This window comes from Ceratotherium simum, chromosome 21 (genome assembly GCF_057802395.1).
Source record: "Ceratotherium simum simum isolate JZ-2026a chromosome 21, ASM5780239v1, whole genome shotgun sequence".
NCBI classification, from domain to species: domain Eukaryota; kingdom Metazoa; phylum Chordata; class Mammalia; order Perissodactyla; family Rhinocerotidae; genus Ceratotherium; species Ceratotherium simum.
The window spans coordinates 14891907-14908925 of NC_141920.1; the positions used below are offsets into that span (position 1 = coordinate 14891907).

General features: G+C 46.8%; 1 protein-coding gene across 4 annotated transcripts in view; it reads left to right on the forward strand.

Annotated features, from left to right (window-relative positions):
- Window positions 1–17019, forward strand: part of SLC13A3 (solute carrier family 13 member 3) — a 76711-nt gene that overhangs the window by 48955 nt on the left and 10737 nt on the right. For 2 of the 4 annotated variants that reach the window (XM_004430308.3, XM_087445177.1), the window contains exons 6-10: window positions 344–469; window positions 4282–4377; window positions 5343–5447; window positions 9825–9922; window positions 13752–13864. In XM_004430308.3, coding sequence (XP_004430365.1) covers window positions 344–469; window positions 4282–4377; window positions 5343–5447; window positions 9825–9922; window positions 13752–13864 — 538 coding nt within the window. The remainder of the gene's footprint in view (window positions 1–343; window positions 470–4281; window positions 4378–5342; window positions 5448–9824; window positions 9923–13751; window positions 13865–17019) is intronic. The other 2 variants (XM_087445178.1, XM_087445176.1) reach the window with 2 other exon arrangements.

The following is a 17019-nucleotide window of genomic DNA, read 5'->3' on the forward strand; positions in this document are numbered from 1 at the left end:
GGTCTGGAAGGAGGGGATTTAAAAGGAATGCCAAATAATATGGGGTCCTGATTCTCCAGCTGGGAGCCTGGGGACACAGGGAAACGGCTGCCCTGAGTGTTCTCCTGGGCCTTGGCTCCCAAAATACATTTTATTAGTTTATTCTGATTAGACATGAAATAGGCACATTATAGAACACTCAGAACATATAGAAACAAATTAAAAATTTGAAATACCTTCAATGCTACTGTTAATATTTCACGTATTTCTTCTAGTTTTCTATGTACACACACACACACACACACACACACACACACTGGCTTGGCTGACCTCGGCTTGCTCTCACCTCCCTCTTTTTCTCCAGTTTCTTCCCGCAGTGTGACGTGGTGAATTTCGGCTCCTGGTTCATCTTTGCCTTCCCTCTCATGCTGCTGTTCCTGTTGGTGGGCTGGCTCTGGATCTCCTTCCTGTATGGGGGACTGACCCTGAGGTACCCCTCATGTTTAACTTGAGCTTTGAGTCAGACTGAGCTGTGTTGGAGTCCCAGCTTCCTTCTCTCCAGAGGGTGGCCTTCCTAAGTCTCGGTTTCCTCCTACATAAATAGGATCGTCGTCATAATTTCATGTCATCTTCTCATGTGGTGATCATGGTAGACCTCATCCCCCGGGCGATGTGAGGATACGGGTGGTGTGTGACCTGCCTGCCACGCCCAGGCCCTCAGTCAGTGTCATCCATCATCAATAATTACTAATAGTATTGTTCTTTAAGTAAAGTAAACACTCATTCCAGAGGGGAGGGAAGTGCGGTGTTTCCCATTTTACTGGGCCCTGATACAGGAGATAATTTGGGGTGGTGTGAGGATGAGGTATAAAACAACATTGAATCATACAGTGAGAAAAATATTCCTTTTTCAGCTCTTGCAGTAATCAACCTGCTTATGTTGGGGAGAAAGTCTTAGTAGGGTGGTGGAGAAACTTGAACGCCTCTCTAACATCATGTATTTATTTTTATGGTTATTTTCTATTTATGACAAGCGATTCTTGTTTTACATTTACGGGAGTGATATAAAGTTTTCTATTTAAATACATTTCTTGATTTAAAATGGTGAGTCTATTTGGAGGAAAGTATTAAGCAAATTGAGCCACATGATATGTGGATATAGGAAGATTTGTGACGGTGGGCTATGAATGCCTGGAATTTGGGAAATACTGAAATAGGAGCCGCAGCTCAGGGTTGGGGGTGGCGGGCATGTCATAAAGTCATTCTCTGACCCAGTCCGCTCACCTCCCTGGGTTTTAATTTGCTCATCTGTAAAATGGGACCAGTAGAAGATACTCCGGATCAAAGAGATGTGAGAACGCTTTGAGAACAGAAAGGCTCTGATGGTGGTGTTCCTTGACTCAGATGCCTTCCAGGACTCCTCAGAGCGACTCTTGGGGTTCAAAGCCCATCTTGGCCCAGAGAAGCAAGCCCAGATTTTGGACTCAGATAGACCAGAGTTCAAATCGTGGTTTGAACTCTGCGATCTTGAGCAACTCTGTAACCTCCCTGAGCTTTTCATTTCTTCACTTGTAGATTGGGAATAAAAATGAGCTACCGCTAAAGACCAAATGAGGGAGAATGTGTAGACTGCCCAGTACTGAGCCGGAACTAGAGCCTGTTTTCCTGTCTACATGTTTCAGGACTTGGCCTCAAAGGAGGCTGTGATAGAGGACATGCAGGAGGAGGGAAGCCCAGGGAGAGAGTGTTTCTGGATAGATAACAGAAAAGTTTCAGGCCAATCCTGGGACCCCATCTTCACTTGGAAAATATCCGCTGAGCACCCACTGTGTGCCTGATGCTGTTATAGGTGTTGAGGATGCAGCAGGTGGGCAAGGCAGAGAATGCCCTGACCGTGGGGAGCTTGCACTCTAGGTGGCAGAGACAAACAATGAACAGCTAAACACAGCAGGAATAGCGATTGTGGTGAGTGCTGTGAAGGATAGGAACAGTGAGCTATGAGGGTGTGCACTAGACAGCTCTTACCTACGTGGGAGGTCAGGAGAGCTTCCTTGGGCAACTGACTTTTGAACTGAGATATGAAGAATGAGTAGACTTAACTCAGTAAAGGGAAGGAAAGAGATGGAGATGAAAAAGAGCATTCCAGGCAGATAGAACAGCGAGTGCAAAGTTCCTGAGGCCGGAGGTAGCAAGAGATGTTCTGGAACTGAATAAAGGTTAAAATAACTGAGTTAAGGGTGTGCGGGAAATTGTGGGAGATGAGGCCAGGGAAGGAGGCAGGGGTTTTCGTATGATTTTGCCCACCCCTCCACCAGGGGACATTTGGCAATGTCTCGGACATTTTGATTGTCACAACTGAGGAAGTATTACTTGGCACGTAGGGGGTAGTGGCCAGGGATGCTGCTAAATTCTACAATGCAGAGGACAGCCCCCTACCACAAAGAATGACCCTGCCCCACTATGTTAATAGTTCCAAGGTTGAGAAACCCTGGGCTAGGTCATTGAGGGCCTTGTGAGAGTTTGATCTCACTCAAAGAGCCATTGTGGGGTTTTAAAAAATATGTATATATTTATTTTTTAGTTTGATTTGGATAAGCTGCACATATACGTGGTTCAAAAATCCTAACAATACAAAGAGGTATGCAGTGAGAATTCACAATCATGCCTTCATTTACTTGTTGGCCCAATATATCTCCCCAAACAGGTCCCACACTTACTGGCTTCGTGGGTAACCATCCAGAGTTTCCTTAAGCAAAAACAAGCAGATACAATATATTTTCTGGTGGCTGGTCTCCATGACAGATACCATTTTTGTATATTAAGAGGTATTTTTGTAAGATAAATTTCCATCGGAGAGATTTCTGGGTCAGAGAATAAACACATTTTTATTTTAATAGATATTGTCAAGTTGTTCTCCATAGGAACTGTTGTAATTTGTTCTCCCATTTACAACGTATGGGAGTGTCTGTTTCCATGCAGCAAAGTGGATTTTTGCCAATCTGATAAGAGAAAAGTAGTTTGCATTTATTTTATTGAGTAATTTTGAGCAACTTTTCATATTGAGGGGCAATATGAAAAGTTTTCATATATTCGTGGGAGCCGTTGGTATTTTCTTTCCTGTGAATTGTTCAACTGTGTGTTCATATTGTTTGTGTATTTTTCAAATAGATTGTTGGTCTTGGTCTTATTGATTTCTAATACTCTTTATATATTGAAAGATTAGTGTTTATTCTGCAACATGAGTTGCAAATATTTTTCCTGATTTGTTTTTTACTTTGCATATGGTGCTTTCTTCCAGGCAGAATATTTTAGAAATTTTTTATGTAGATGAATTTATCAATCTTTTCTCATGTGACTTCTAAATTTTCAATTTCAGTTAGAAAGATTTTTCCATTACAGGAGTTATAAAAGAATAATCCCATGTTTTCTTCTAGTATTTTTTACATTTAAATCTTTGATCTATTTGGAGTTTATCCTTAGGGTGCAGTGTGAGATTTGGATCCAACTTCATTTTTTGTTTCAAATGGTCATGCAGTTGTCCAAACACTATTTATTGACACACAAAAGAAGTTTTAAATTTTGAAGAAGTCCAATTTATCTATTTTTGTTTGCTTGAGCTTTTGGTGTTATATCTAAGAAATAGTTGCCTAATCCAAGGCCATGAAAATTTATCACTATGTTTTCTTCTAAGAATTTTATAGGTCCAGCTCTTATATTTAAGTCTTGGATCCATTTTGAGTTACATTTTGTATATGGTATGAGGTAGGGGTCCACATTCATTCTTTTCCACGTGGCCAGCACCATTTGTTGAAAGACTATTCTTTCCGCATTGAATGGTCTTGGTACCCTTGTCCAAAATCAATTGACCATAAAAGCTTGAGTTTATTTTAGACTCTCAGTTCTATTCCATTGATCTATATATCCAACACCATTGACTGAATAGCTCATCTTTTCTACACCGATATGAGATACCAACTTTATCACAGACAAAATCTCTGTTTATGGTTGGGTCTATTTCTGGACTTTCTATTTTGTTCCATTGATTTGTCTGTTCATTCATGTGCCTGTTTGACCCCTTAAAGGATTTTAATCCTGGGAGTCATATGATCAGATTCGCATTTTTAAATGACCATCCAGGCTATGGGTGGGGAGAACGGATTTTAGAAAGGGAAGACAGAGGCAGGGAGCCCACTCAGCAGGCTGTTACAGGGATAATGAGGGCTGGCCAGGTGGCGGTAGGGTAGGTGAGCAGTTAGCTGTTCCTGCCATGGCCACTCCTAACCTCCCCACTTTCTGTTTCAGGGCCTGGAGGAAGAAGAAATCTGAGATCAGCACTGACGCAGAAGACAGGGCTCATGCTGTGATTCGGGAGGAATTCCAGAACCTGGGGCCCACCAAGTGCGTGGCCCGGGGTCCTCGGGGTGGGGAGAGAGCCGGGCACTAGACTTTCAAGAGAGGTACCTCCTGGCCTGACCCCTGGGTCCCCAGGGGTCGAGTCCCTGGGAAATTTCAGGGCCAATGGCCTGGGAGCCTAGAGGTAGAGGGTAGGGAGGTAGCTTACACAGTCAGCCTCTTACCCTGGTGCTGGAGTAGATACCCTGAGGACCAGAAAGCCCCTTAGGGTGTACTTGGGGTGGGGACCTGCCCCCTTCCTGCCTAATGCACCCTTTCCCTCCTGGTACACGGGATACCCGACACTGCCTTGGGCGGCTTCCAGGACCTTGTTTGATGCATATTTCTCATGTGGTGAAAATAACTAGGAGTCAGCAGGCCTGCACGCAAGGACTGACTCTGCCACTAACTTCCTGTGTGGCCTTGGGCAAGGCACTAACTCTCTCTGGGCCCTGCTCGCCAATCTGTGAAATGGGCACATTGGGTAGATATTTGTTCCAGTATTTGGGGATTCTCTCTTTCTACCTCTGTCTACCCCCCTCTCCATGTCTGTTCCCTCTGTGTGTATTTTATCTGTCACCCTCTGTACATACCACTGTTCCTCCTTCTCATTGCCTGCCTCTCTGTTTCCATCTGGCTGTCAGTTTCCTTTCTCTCTACTTTTCAGACTCTGCCTCTGTTTCGCTCCTTCTTTCTCTCTCTGGATTTTCCTTAGGACCCAGTGAGGTTCATGGTGGGAATGATATAAATAGTTTGGGGAAGTGTGGAAAGCCAGGACAGGAATCACTTACAGCGTGGGACACACCTCCCCTCACTCTGAGGACTTTCTGGGGGAGTGAATTACTTCTTCCAGCTTCTCTGAGGCAAGGCTGTGTCCAGCCACCCCCAGTGGGCACCCGCCCGAGGCCTTCCCCTGCTGCCGTCTGCCCGACGCCCATGGTCACCACGGTGCCCGCATACCTGTGCCACAGGTTCGCCGAACAGGCTGTTTTCATCCTCTTCTGCATGTTCGCCATCCTCCTCTTCTCCCGGGACCCGAAGTTCATCCCTGGCTGGGCCAGCCTCTTCACCCCTGGGTGAGACTCTGGGTCTGAGTGGGATGAGAAGGTTCTGGGACAGGCCCCCTGGAGCTGGAGAGGCCGTGCAGGTGGGGAAACCTGGGCTGGTTTACGCCTCTTGTCCCGTGTAACTATTAACAGCTCCTTCTTTTACTCTCAGGAGTTTAGATTTGGACGATAAAACATTTGGGTTCTCCTGTGTTAAGAGCTTTGCCTTTGGAGTCAGACAAAACTGGGTTCGAATACCAGCTCTGCCACTTACAAACTCTGTGACCCTGAGCATATCATTCATTCATTCAATCAGTCAGTCAGTCAACATTTATTGAGAGCCTATTACATGCTAAACTTTATGCTGGATGCTGGGGACACAGCAAAAACAAGTCGTGCGACAACAAAATACTACAAATTGTAATGAGTGCTGTGAAAGAAGGAGCGAGAAGGTTATATTATAAAAGAACGGAGTGGGGGCGTTGACTTTGGATAGTGTTGGGAAAAACCGAAGGTTGGGAAGAGTAGAGGTGAAAACTGGAGACACACTGGGACTGTCTACTGAGAGCCTGAGGTGGGAGCCAACTCAGCACATTTGCAGAACTGAAGAATCCCAGAGTGACCGAGGCAGGTGGGAAGGGAGGAAAGTGGGCAAGATGTGGCTGGAAGGGTAGTGAGGGCCACATCATGGAGGGTCTTGTTGGACAAGTTAAGAATTTTGGTCTTTTTTTTTTTTTTGATGAGAGCAGCAGAAAACTATTGGCGGGTTTGAAGTTGCTTAACAGTCCATTGCCTCAGTTTCCCCATCTGTAAAATGGTATTGTAATAGTACCATTCTCATTGGATTGTTCTGACAATAAATGAGTTAATACATGTCAAGTGATTAGAATGGCACATAGAAAGGACTCAATAAAATATTAGCTATATTTATTAGGGAATGGATTAATGGGGGCAGAAATCTAGGTGGAGAGAACAGTTAGAACGTATAACACCATCTAGATGATCCCTATCATCTAGGGACAAGATTTTTCTGGGGAAAAATCAAAAGACAAATAATATTTTGTGACACATGAAAATTATATAAAATTCAAATTTCTGTGTCTACAAATAAAGTTTGATTGGAACACAGCACACCTATTCATTTATGTATTCTCTGTGACTGCCTTCATGCTACAACATCCAAGTTGAGTTGTGACAGAGACCATATGGTCTGCAAAGCCAAAAATATTCACTGTGTCGCCCTTTACAGAAGACATGTACTGACCGCTGGTCTGGGGGTGGGCTTCAATGGCTTGAATGAAAATGATAGCAATGGAGATGCAGAGTCAAGATATATTTCCAAGTTAGAAATGACAGGATGTGCTACTGGGTTGGATTTGGGGGCGTGAGGGAAAAGAGTACCTGCATTGATGGTGGTTAGTTGGAGAAGAACATTCTTTAGGGAAATTGGAGGTGGCTTATCAACAATTCTATTTTGAACTGGGTTAAGATTTATCAAGTCTTTCAAATACTGCAATGGGCAGTTGGCTATGCAAGCCTGGAGCTCAGAGGAGGTATCAGGTTGCAGATATAAATCTGGGAGTCATCCTGTAAATTTAGAATTTAAATCCATAGGAGTTGATGGGCTCAGCTAGGGAAAGTATAGGGAGAGTCTGAGGAACCTGACATGTAGGAGCTGGGTAGAGGAGAATGATCCAGTTAGAGAAATGGAGAAGCGGTTGGTGAGGTAGGTGGAAAACCTGGAGAAACAGATTAGCAGAGGCCAAGAGAGGAGCGTAATTTAACAAAGAGTGGGCAATTGTGTCAGAGTTAGAACACGGTTAGATGGGAGACATGTCCTCCGGATTTTGCAAGATCTGATGATTTTGATCAGACTGTCCAACAGAGATAATGTGAGCCATATATGTAGTTGAAAATGTGTTAGTAGTCCCATTAAAAAAATCCAAAGAAACAGATGAAGTTGACTCTCATAATCATTTTATTTAACACTATATTATTTCAACATGTAATCTATATAATAAATTATTATTGAGATGTTTTACATTCCTTTTTCCATACTAAATCTTCAAAATCTGGTGTGTATTTTACATGGACAGCACATCTCAGTTTGGTCTTGTCATGTCTCAAGTGCCCACTGGCCACGTGTGGCTGGTGGTGACCGTATTGGATAGAGCAGTTCCACACCCTTCGCCCTCAGAGCCTCAGACGCTGCTCTGGTAAAACGGTGATGTAAGTTCTGATCTCATGAGGGTTGTTATGAGGGAGAAACAATATAATTTGATGGAGCCAAGAGAAGTAGCTCTTATTACCATTCTTTTATTTTCCCAAAATGTAGGTGCTTTATTATTTTTTTCAGATGGAAAATGGGTGTTATAAACATTCCAACAATACAAAGAAAGTAAAAATCACCTAGAATCTCAGTCTCCATTTCTGATATACATCTTTTCTGACTTAAAAAATGCCTGTCTGGGAACTGTTCTACCTCTAGATTGCATTAGTGGTCACAGGACTGCGTACATTAGTCAGAACTCATTTAACTATATGCTTAAAACGGGCACATTTTATTGCATGTGTTAATTATACTTCAATAAAACGAATTTCATAAAAACACGTAAACTAGCTCAAAAGAAACTTATCTAAACACAAGATTTTTTAATAGAAATGTGATTATATATTATTTTGTAATATTGTTACATATTACAAAGTATTACATATTATATAATTACATATAATTACACATATATTACATATTATGTGTAAACATATTATTTGTGATCTATTTTTTCCTTTTTTAATTATAAAAGTTATGTGTACTCATAAAAAATTCAAACAGTGCTGAACTGAAAAAGTAAGTTAGTTGCCCTTCATCTACCCTCTGTCCCGCTCCCCAGAGATGATCACGATTAACAGGTTGCTGTGTAACACATCAGATAAACACACGCACACACACACAATAACACATACGCACAGACATCTACGTACACATATAACAAAACACTGGAAAATACAATAATATGATCATGGACAACTTGCTATTTCCAACCTATTTCATTGTTTTTAAACACTGCATAATATTCTATAGAATGGGAGTATCTTAATTTAACCAATTCCTTCTCGAATTACGTCCAATACTGCAAATAAAAACTTGTTTTTTTAATTTACAGGGTATCTTGGTTGTATTTCTATGTCAATACATAAAGATTTATATTATCTTATATCTATTTTTTTAAAAACAGATGTAGGGTATATTATATATATATATGTATATTATATATATATATATATATATGCACACACAATTTATTTAAACATGTCCCTGCTAAAAATCTTACATTTTTTTTTTACTCTTATTGATAATGAACATCCCTGTACATAATCTGTGGGCAAGAGTCCAGTTATTTCCTGAGGATAAATTCTTAGAAGTACAATCACTGGATCAAGGGATTTTCACGTGTAAAGTATTGAAACATGCTGCCAGCTGCCCTCCAGAAGGCTAACTCACTTTCTTTTCCCACCACTGGTATATGTTTCCCAACATCCTCATTAGGTATTATCACCGTTTTCAAGTTTTGCTGTCTGTTAGCAGATGAATGATACTCCATTATGTTTTGATTTATATTTCTCTAATATAGTGACATTGACCATCTTTTAGTTTCTTGGCCATTTGAATACTCTTCTTCCCAAATGTGTGGGCTGAGAGGGCTTTTGTTGGCTGTTGGCTCTGCGCTTCATTGAACTTGGTGCCAGAAAAATCTGGTTTCGATGCCCATTTCCTCCGTGGACCGTGGTCTGGCCTTGAGCAAGTGCTTCTGCTCTCTGAGCCTCAGATTCCTCATGTGAAATGGAAGATGCTTTTTCTGAGATTTCTGTGAGCTTAAGGGATCCACAGGACACACTGTGGATCCTTGAGAGGTGGTAGTAGGGTTTTGAGGGGCTATGAGGCAGGCTCAATCTGGGCTCTGCTGGTGTGAATGGGCTGCGTCCCTGTGTAGTGAGCTGCCTGTGCTGGGAGGAATTCAAGCAGAAGCTGAACAAATACATACAGGGTTCTTTCCAGAGCCCCAGTTTTGATGAGTCATGGGGCTTCCATAGATCCCAATAATCTGTGGCTCTCCAATTCCTCCCTCTTTAGTCAAGGCCCGCTTTGGGTCCTGGAACCCAGAGGAGAAGCATGTTTTTGGCTCAAGCAGCATCTAAATCCCCAGGGAGCTGTGGATAAGGGGCTTTTGCATCCCTGGGCGGTGGCCTCCACGCTGAGTGCAGTACAGGATGGAATCCAGTGGCCTCCAACAATGCCCCCTTCACAGCAGGCCTAATTCCCTTCCACAAATCCTCATTTACAAATCTGCCAAACCACAGCCTGCTGAGATGCCTGGGGTCACATGCTTTGGGGCCTTGTCATTGTAGGTTTCTTTCTGATGCTGTCACCGGCGTGACCATTGTCACCATCTTGTTCTTCTTCCCGTCCCAAAGGCCCTCTCTCAAGTGGTGGTTCGACTTTAAAGGTAAGGTGGTCAAGGCTGGGGTCTCGTGGGCTTAGTGAGGTCTGTGGCCCAGAGCGTGGTAATTTGTGGCCTGGAGGCGGGCCCGCGCCTGGGACCTGACAGCCCCAGTGTGTTAACCACGTGGTCCTGCTTGCCTCCCTTTCCCTGCCTGAGCAGTTACCTTGTCTGGGCATCTAGGGCTGCCTGAGGTGACAGTCCAGGGCAGGGGTTAGTCCACAGGCCCAAATCCAGCCAGCTGTCTGTTTTTGCAGGGCCCATGAGCTTAGAATGGTTTTCACATTTTTAAATGGTTGAAGAGAATCAAAAGTAAAATCTTTCGTGACACGTGAACTTTACATGAAATTTAAATGGCAGTGTCCATAAATAAAGTTTCTAATTTCTTTAATAAGAAATTTATAGACATTTGTTTTCTTTGATTATGTAAGTACCTACACAATAGCCTTGATTTTGCCTCTTGGCTCACAAAACCCAAAATATTTACTTTCTGATCCTTTACAGAAAAACTTTGCTGCCCTAGGACCCAAGGCAGGAGTGGCAACTGGGTTACCTAACGGTCAGACATGAAAATCTCAAGCTGGGTTTAAAGGAACAGGAGCTGCCGTAAGGCATTCAAGTTCAGCTTAAAAGAGTCACCTGAGCCGTCCAAACCACAACATCTGAGGGCTGGCCTTCAGATCGCCACTGTGACCACATGGGGTTTCCAGCAGGTGTCTGCCAGGAGAACGTGCTGCCACCTGCCACCTGTCACAGAGGCTGCACCTGGCCCATCTCCATCTAGGGTAGTGGGATGAACTCCGGACCAAGAGTTAGGAAATAGGAGCAGTAATCTATTTTCTGTTGTTGAAAAAATACGGTATTATGCAGGATAGCTCCAGGTTCAGAGAAGTGCGGGTCTGGACACGGGGAGCACAGAGTAAGGATCAGTAGGGAGATGATTTTACAGGGACCTGTAGAAGGTTACTGTGGCAGAGCTAGACCTCCAGGAGGCTAGAATTGCGTCCGAGGAGGCTGAGGGGTTTTGGACTCTGCAATCTCCATTTCCGCTTCTCTCTCTTACTTCCAACTAGCGTTCCCCACCATCCACTCTGTACATCATTTCTTGGTCCCTTCATAGTTTCTACTGCTTCTTAGCTGTTGCATCTTTATGGCTTCTGCTTCATTATACTCCCTGCCTTTTTATAACTTCCATTCCCTTCCTTATAGGAAGCTATGGAAGCAGATACGAGGAGGGAGTGGGCATTACGAGACAGAAGGGAAATGGCTGAGATGATACTTTCTGGTACTCAGCACTCAGGACTCCCATGGAGCCTTGGAGAGTGGTTTCCGTGGAAAGAAGGTCACTTGCTCAAGGTCGCACAGCTAGTTAAGAAGCGACGGGATACAGAACCCGGGCCTCCAGGCCGACCTTGATTTTCCTGTTACGCCTGCTGTCTTCCATTCTTCCGTGGGTCTGAGTTGCACCTGCATTTCTCTCCCTTTGTGGTCACTAACAAGTGTTGATGCAGCACCTGCTGTGTGCCGGCATTGTGCTTGTGGTTGATGTAATGATGGTGATGATGACTATGATGCTGATGACAATAATTTCCATTCCCCCTCTGTCCAACACGCTCTTCCTCCAGATTTCTGCATGGCTCGCTCCATCACTCTGTTCAGACTCTATCCAAGGGTCACCTCCCCAGAGAAGCCTTCCCTGACTACACTATCTAGAAAAGCACCCCTGCTTTGTCACTCTCTCTTTACCCTATATTCTTTTTCCTCGTAGCACATAAAATTTCCTGACATTATATATTTATTGTTTTATCACCTGCCGCCGCTACTGGAATGTAGTTCTCCAAAGGGAGGGATTTTCTCTGTTTTGGCCACTTCGGTATCCCCAGTGTCCAGAAGAGGGCCTGACACATGGTAGGTCCCCAATATATATTTGTTAAATAAATGACCCAGGACTTGCTCTGGGCCGTGCCCTGTGCTGAGCCCATTGCACACACGGGTCGTTTCATCTTCCTAATAGGTCTCTGAGGAGGTGCTATTTCTCCCTTTCGCAGATGAGGACATTGAGGCTCAGAGAGGTAGGGTCACTAGCCCAAGTCGCACAGCTGATTGGCAGAGCCAGAATTCAAATCTAGTTCAACTTCAAACCTGTGCTTTCAGCCACTGCTCTAGACAGCCAGCTGGCAAAGTGGAGCTGGAGTGAGAAATTCAGACAGATGGAGGCTGCGCTTATAAGAAATAGTGGCAAGGGCATGGTTGGATGGGAAAATAATACACAATAATAGCTAACGTTAATTCCTGAGTGCTTACTCTACGGTAAGCAGTCTTACAAGCCCTCGCCGTTTAACTCACTTCAACTGCATTGGGTCAAATCCAAGGTCAGGCCCTCCCCCTCCCCGTCCCACCCCTACGTTCTACGTGGGGCAACACTTTACTTTTTCAGATCCGGGCTGCCTCTTTAATGAAGTAATATTTTATCACCTGAAGGCACAGGGCTGGGCCACCCGACATGCCCAACTGGCTCTCCCAGTTCTGGGCTTAATTGTACGTTGCACCAGGCCCAGCATCCCCGGGCGGCGGGCAGCATCTGAACCGCGCGCATGCGCCTACAGGCTGCGCGCTTGTCTTTATTTCCCGATGATAAGCCTCCGTCTTAGATAACCGCGGTGTAAAATTTGGAAGAAGCTGAAAAGGAGAAACAAAATGTCAGTGGTTGCGTAACCGGGAACTGTCCTGGGAGACGGGAATCGCCATGAATGAGCCAGACCTGTCCCCACTGCCTCCCGGTGGCGGCCTGCAGTGACAAGTTCCATTTCAGGAGCGTTCACTCTGCACCAGGCGCTGGGCTAAGTGTGTCACAAGCGTTATTTGACAAGTATTTGTGGAGTGACTAGCAGGTGCCAGGCAGTGTTCTAGACCCTGGGGATACAGCCAGAGCTAAACAGAAATGTCCCTCTCCACCTATGGCTCCACCGTGGCCTCGTCAGGGCTCACAGGGACCACCCAGGTGCTATCGTTGTGCCTTGTGTCGGCTGAGGAGGTGCGGGCTCAGAGAGGCAAGGTCACGTTTCAAGGGCACGCAGCGAGCCAGCGCCCAGGAGGGTCTGTGCCAGGACTGTGCTCCCGGCGCGGGGATGGTGAGCCACAGCCCACGGGCCACGTCTGCCACCACCTGCTTTGTAACAGGATTTTGGGGGAGCATTGCCACACCCACTCGTGCTGATTCTGTCTCTGGCTGCCTTCACGCTACGATGGCAGCCTTGTTGCAACAGAGGCTCGCAAAGCGTCAGTGATTCGCTTTAACCCTTCACAGCAAGTTTGCTGACCCCCTGTCCTGACCGCTGCACACACCGCTGCTTTTGAGGAGAAACACGTCATCCCATGGTTCCAGGGGCCAAGATTCCCTGAGTTTCTGTTCTCCTGAACTTACTTCCTCTTTGTTTCCTCTCTGTACACATTCAGTTACAAAGAGAGCCTCTTCTCCTGTACATCAGCACGAAAGTAGCGCTTACCCAGAAGGGCCCGTGTAAGATGTAGATGATGTCCTACGTGTGGAGGGCCTGGTTCCAGAAGACTCTAGAGAAAGGGAGCCATGAAAATTATTTTCCTTCTGAGAGAGCAGATGCCCCATCATGATGCCTGGGAGCTTTTTCCCTAAATCTCCCGAATCAGATGCTGGAGGCAGATTGTGGCTTCCTGGAGACCCCTGGGTGTCCCCCGCAAGATGGGGCTTCAGGGGCCGGGGTCTCCTCCTCAGGCTGAGTGTCCTGAGTGGGTGTCGGGTCCCCTTCTGTGGAGAACGGTGTCCCCTCATCAGGCTGAATGTCCTCTCTCCACCCAGCTCCCAACACAGAGACAGAGCCCTTGCTGACGTGGAAGAAGGCCCAGGACACAGTGCCCTGGAACGTCATCCTGCTCCTGGGAGGGGGCTTCGCCATGGCCAAAGGCTGCGAGGTAAGAGCGGCCGGCGGGCTGCGGGCCGGGGAAGGGGTATGGGCGTCCCAGTCTCAGCTGCAGACTCGGCTCTCCAATCCAGATGATCGTAGCTCCCATCTCAGTGCCTGGTGCTGCGGACAAGGAGGAATAAGGATGATCTAGACCCTCAAGGAGCTCACAATGAGCATGATACTAATAATATCATGACTGGAGGGTTCTCTGAGCACAGAGGAATAACACCATATGGTCCTCATCCTGTGCCAGGCACTGTTCAATGTGCTTTACACATATTAACTCCTTTCAACTTCCCAACAAGCCTATGAGGTAGATGCCATTATCATCTCCACTCTATAGATTAAAAACCTGAGGCTCAGAGAGGTAAAGTAACTTGCCTGAGGTCACACAGCTTTGTACTCAGGATGAGAATCCAGGTAGTTTGGCTCTAGAGTCTAAGCTCTTAACCACTATGATATAAATGTTAGATATCATTAATATTAACTAATTAGAGTTATTATGAATGTTATTCTAGAGGGTTCTGTGAGTTCCGAGGCAGGGCCAGGACTAGAGTGAGGTGAGCGAGGCACTGAGGGTACAGGATTTCAGGAGACGCTGGCTCTCAGGGTCGTTGTGCATGGGCAGTGTCAGCCGGCCCTGCTCAGGGGACGCGCAGCCTCGGTGTCTGACACACATCAAAGTCGATTATCTCATTAAACCTCATGCTGACCTTACTCTCTTACTAGGGGCTAGGTAATATTTTTATCCCCATTTTACAGATAGGAAAACTGAGGCATGGAAAGATTAAGCAACTCTCTTAAGGTCACACCATTGCACTCTGCTCAGGAGCTGGGGTATGAACTCCCGTCGATCTGATTTTGGAGTCCAGGCTCCTCATGGCTCCCCCTCGAGGATTCCCCAGTGCCAGGCGCCACTTGAAGCACGCTGAAAATGTTGACTCTGTGACTCTTCCTAAACCCCACTGAGGTACATGCTGTCGCTGTGCCCATTTCAAAGACGAGGAAACGGAGGCAACGTGATGCTAAATAGCTTGCCCGTGTTTGTGCAGCCAGGAGACGGCAGGGCCGGAATTTGAGCCCGCAGCTCCTGGTGCTGGGCGCACCGTCCCACCCCCCCCTTCTCTCCGCTCAGCCGAGGCACGCAGGACCGCAGCCAGTTAAGGGTCAGTCTGAGAGTAGGTCAGGGAAACCTGAAATTACTTCTCAGATTGCTATCTTTTTTAATTCAATTTAAATTTGCAGTTTCAAATAGGGTTACAACGTAAGACACCTAGTAGGGTGTATACTGGTTACGAGCCGAGGCTTGGGGATCCAAGGACGTGGATTCAAACCCGAGCTCTACCGCTCCTCGCTGGGGCTCTTTGGGCAGGTTCCCTAACCTCTCTGGGCGCCAGTTCTCTCATCTAGGAATTGAGGCTCGAGGTTCTTACTCTAGGGGCTGTTGGAGTAACTAAATGTGATACCTGATGCAGTACATAGCGAATAGGACGTGCTAAGAACTCCCCGTGCGTTCTCTGCCTGAATCCTCACACATGGTTGCTGCAGGTTCGGCTGCAGGAAGCGGACTCTGAGATGGGGATTAGCGAGCAGGGGGTTATTAGGCTGTGCCCTTGAGGTCCGCACCTGTGGAAGGAGGAAGGCAGCAGGAGAGGCAGAGGGAGGAGTGGAGCTGGGAGGCAGACCCGGAGGAGCTCCACCCACTCGGCAGGGAGCACAGAGTGGAGAGGCCCTTCTGACCCGTGCTGTCGGTCCGCGATGGCCAGGCCTTTACGTGCCGGCGTCCCCCCATCAGTCTGCGGCGTGAGCACCCCGGGAGTGGGTGTGACCTCGGCAAGGCAACCCTAGGGTCTGAGACAGCCCCTCGGGGCTGACAGGGTTATCCGGCTGCTGCCCGTGTGCCCGCACTGGGGCAAGGCCCCCACTGAGGAGGTCTGGGGGGCACATTCAGGTTCTCTACACAGCTACTCTTTTTTATGATATGTATCTTAATTTTATTCATTTTTTCCGATAAGTAACACATGTCCAATGGTACAAACTTCAAAAGGAGCAAAAGGATGGATGAGTGAAAGTACTGTTTTTGTTTGCATTTTAGGAAACCTAAGTGCCAGGGAGGTTAAGTGACTGATTCTAGGTAAGGCAGCTCATAGGTAGCAGAGCTGGGATTTGAACTCATGTCTGTCTTACTCTTCTCACTGCTGCCTCCTACTGGGATGCATCAGGGAAGTCTTCCCAGAGGAAGTGACATGTTATCCAGGTCTTGAAGAGGCTATGCAATGCAGTGGCAGAAAGCATGGGCTGTGGAACCAGACCGTCTGGGTTGGAGTTGCAGATCTTCCACCTCGTAGCCGTGTGCCTCAGTTTCCTCATCTGTAAAATGGGAACAACAGTGGTGCCCATCTCGTAGAGTTGTTACGAGTATTAAATGAGTCGATTCCCATGGAGAACTTAGGACATAGCCCAGCGTGGTTGGTTATTATGATTGGATGTTGGGAAAGGGGAATCAGAGTCGAGGATGACATGGAGGTTCTTGTCCTGAGCAACTCGGTGGAAGTGGTGCCATTTACTGAGGTGATAGGAACCTAGCCTGACCCCGGGGGGCACGGCAGAGGGGATGACCCCACACCCAAGAGGCTTCTCCGAGCTCAGGGTGTGATGGGCAAACCCCGTTTCTCGGTGGGGGCTGGGCTGCCACAGTGGGGGCTGGGCTGCAGGACCGCCGAGCATGCTGGGAGGCCAGGCTGGCTCCTGGCCCAGCCCCGGGCAGCCAGCCGGGGCTTCTGTTCAACAAGTGCTTTGTGTGGCAGCTGCCCCTTCTTCCAGCCCCTGCTGGTACCACCCTCTCCGGGCAGCGCGGCCTGCCCCAGGAGGGAGCAATGCTCACAGCACGTCCTGCCTCCCAGCCCCTGCCAGTGTCCTCACCAGGCCACAGCGGCCTCCTGGGGCTTAGGGGTCCTCGGATGGGGCCTAGTGTGGACTCCTGCATGCTGGTTCCGAAGGGCTGGAAGCAGAACCCAGTGCTCGCTCTGAGCTTGGGCAACTCGCTTAAACCCAGTTAGTGTCCTCACTGCGGTTTGCTCCTGCTGCGAACCTGCCCGTGACTGGCCATATATTTAGACTCTAGTCTGAAGGCTTCCGCTGGCGCACACACAAGGCCCAGCG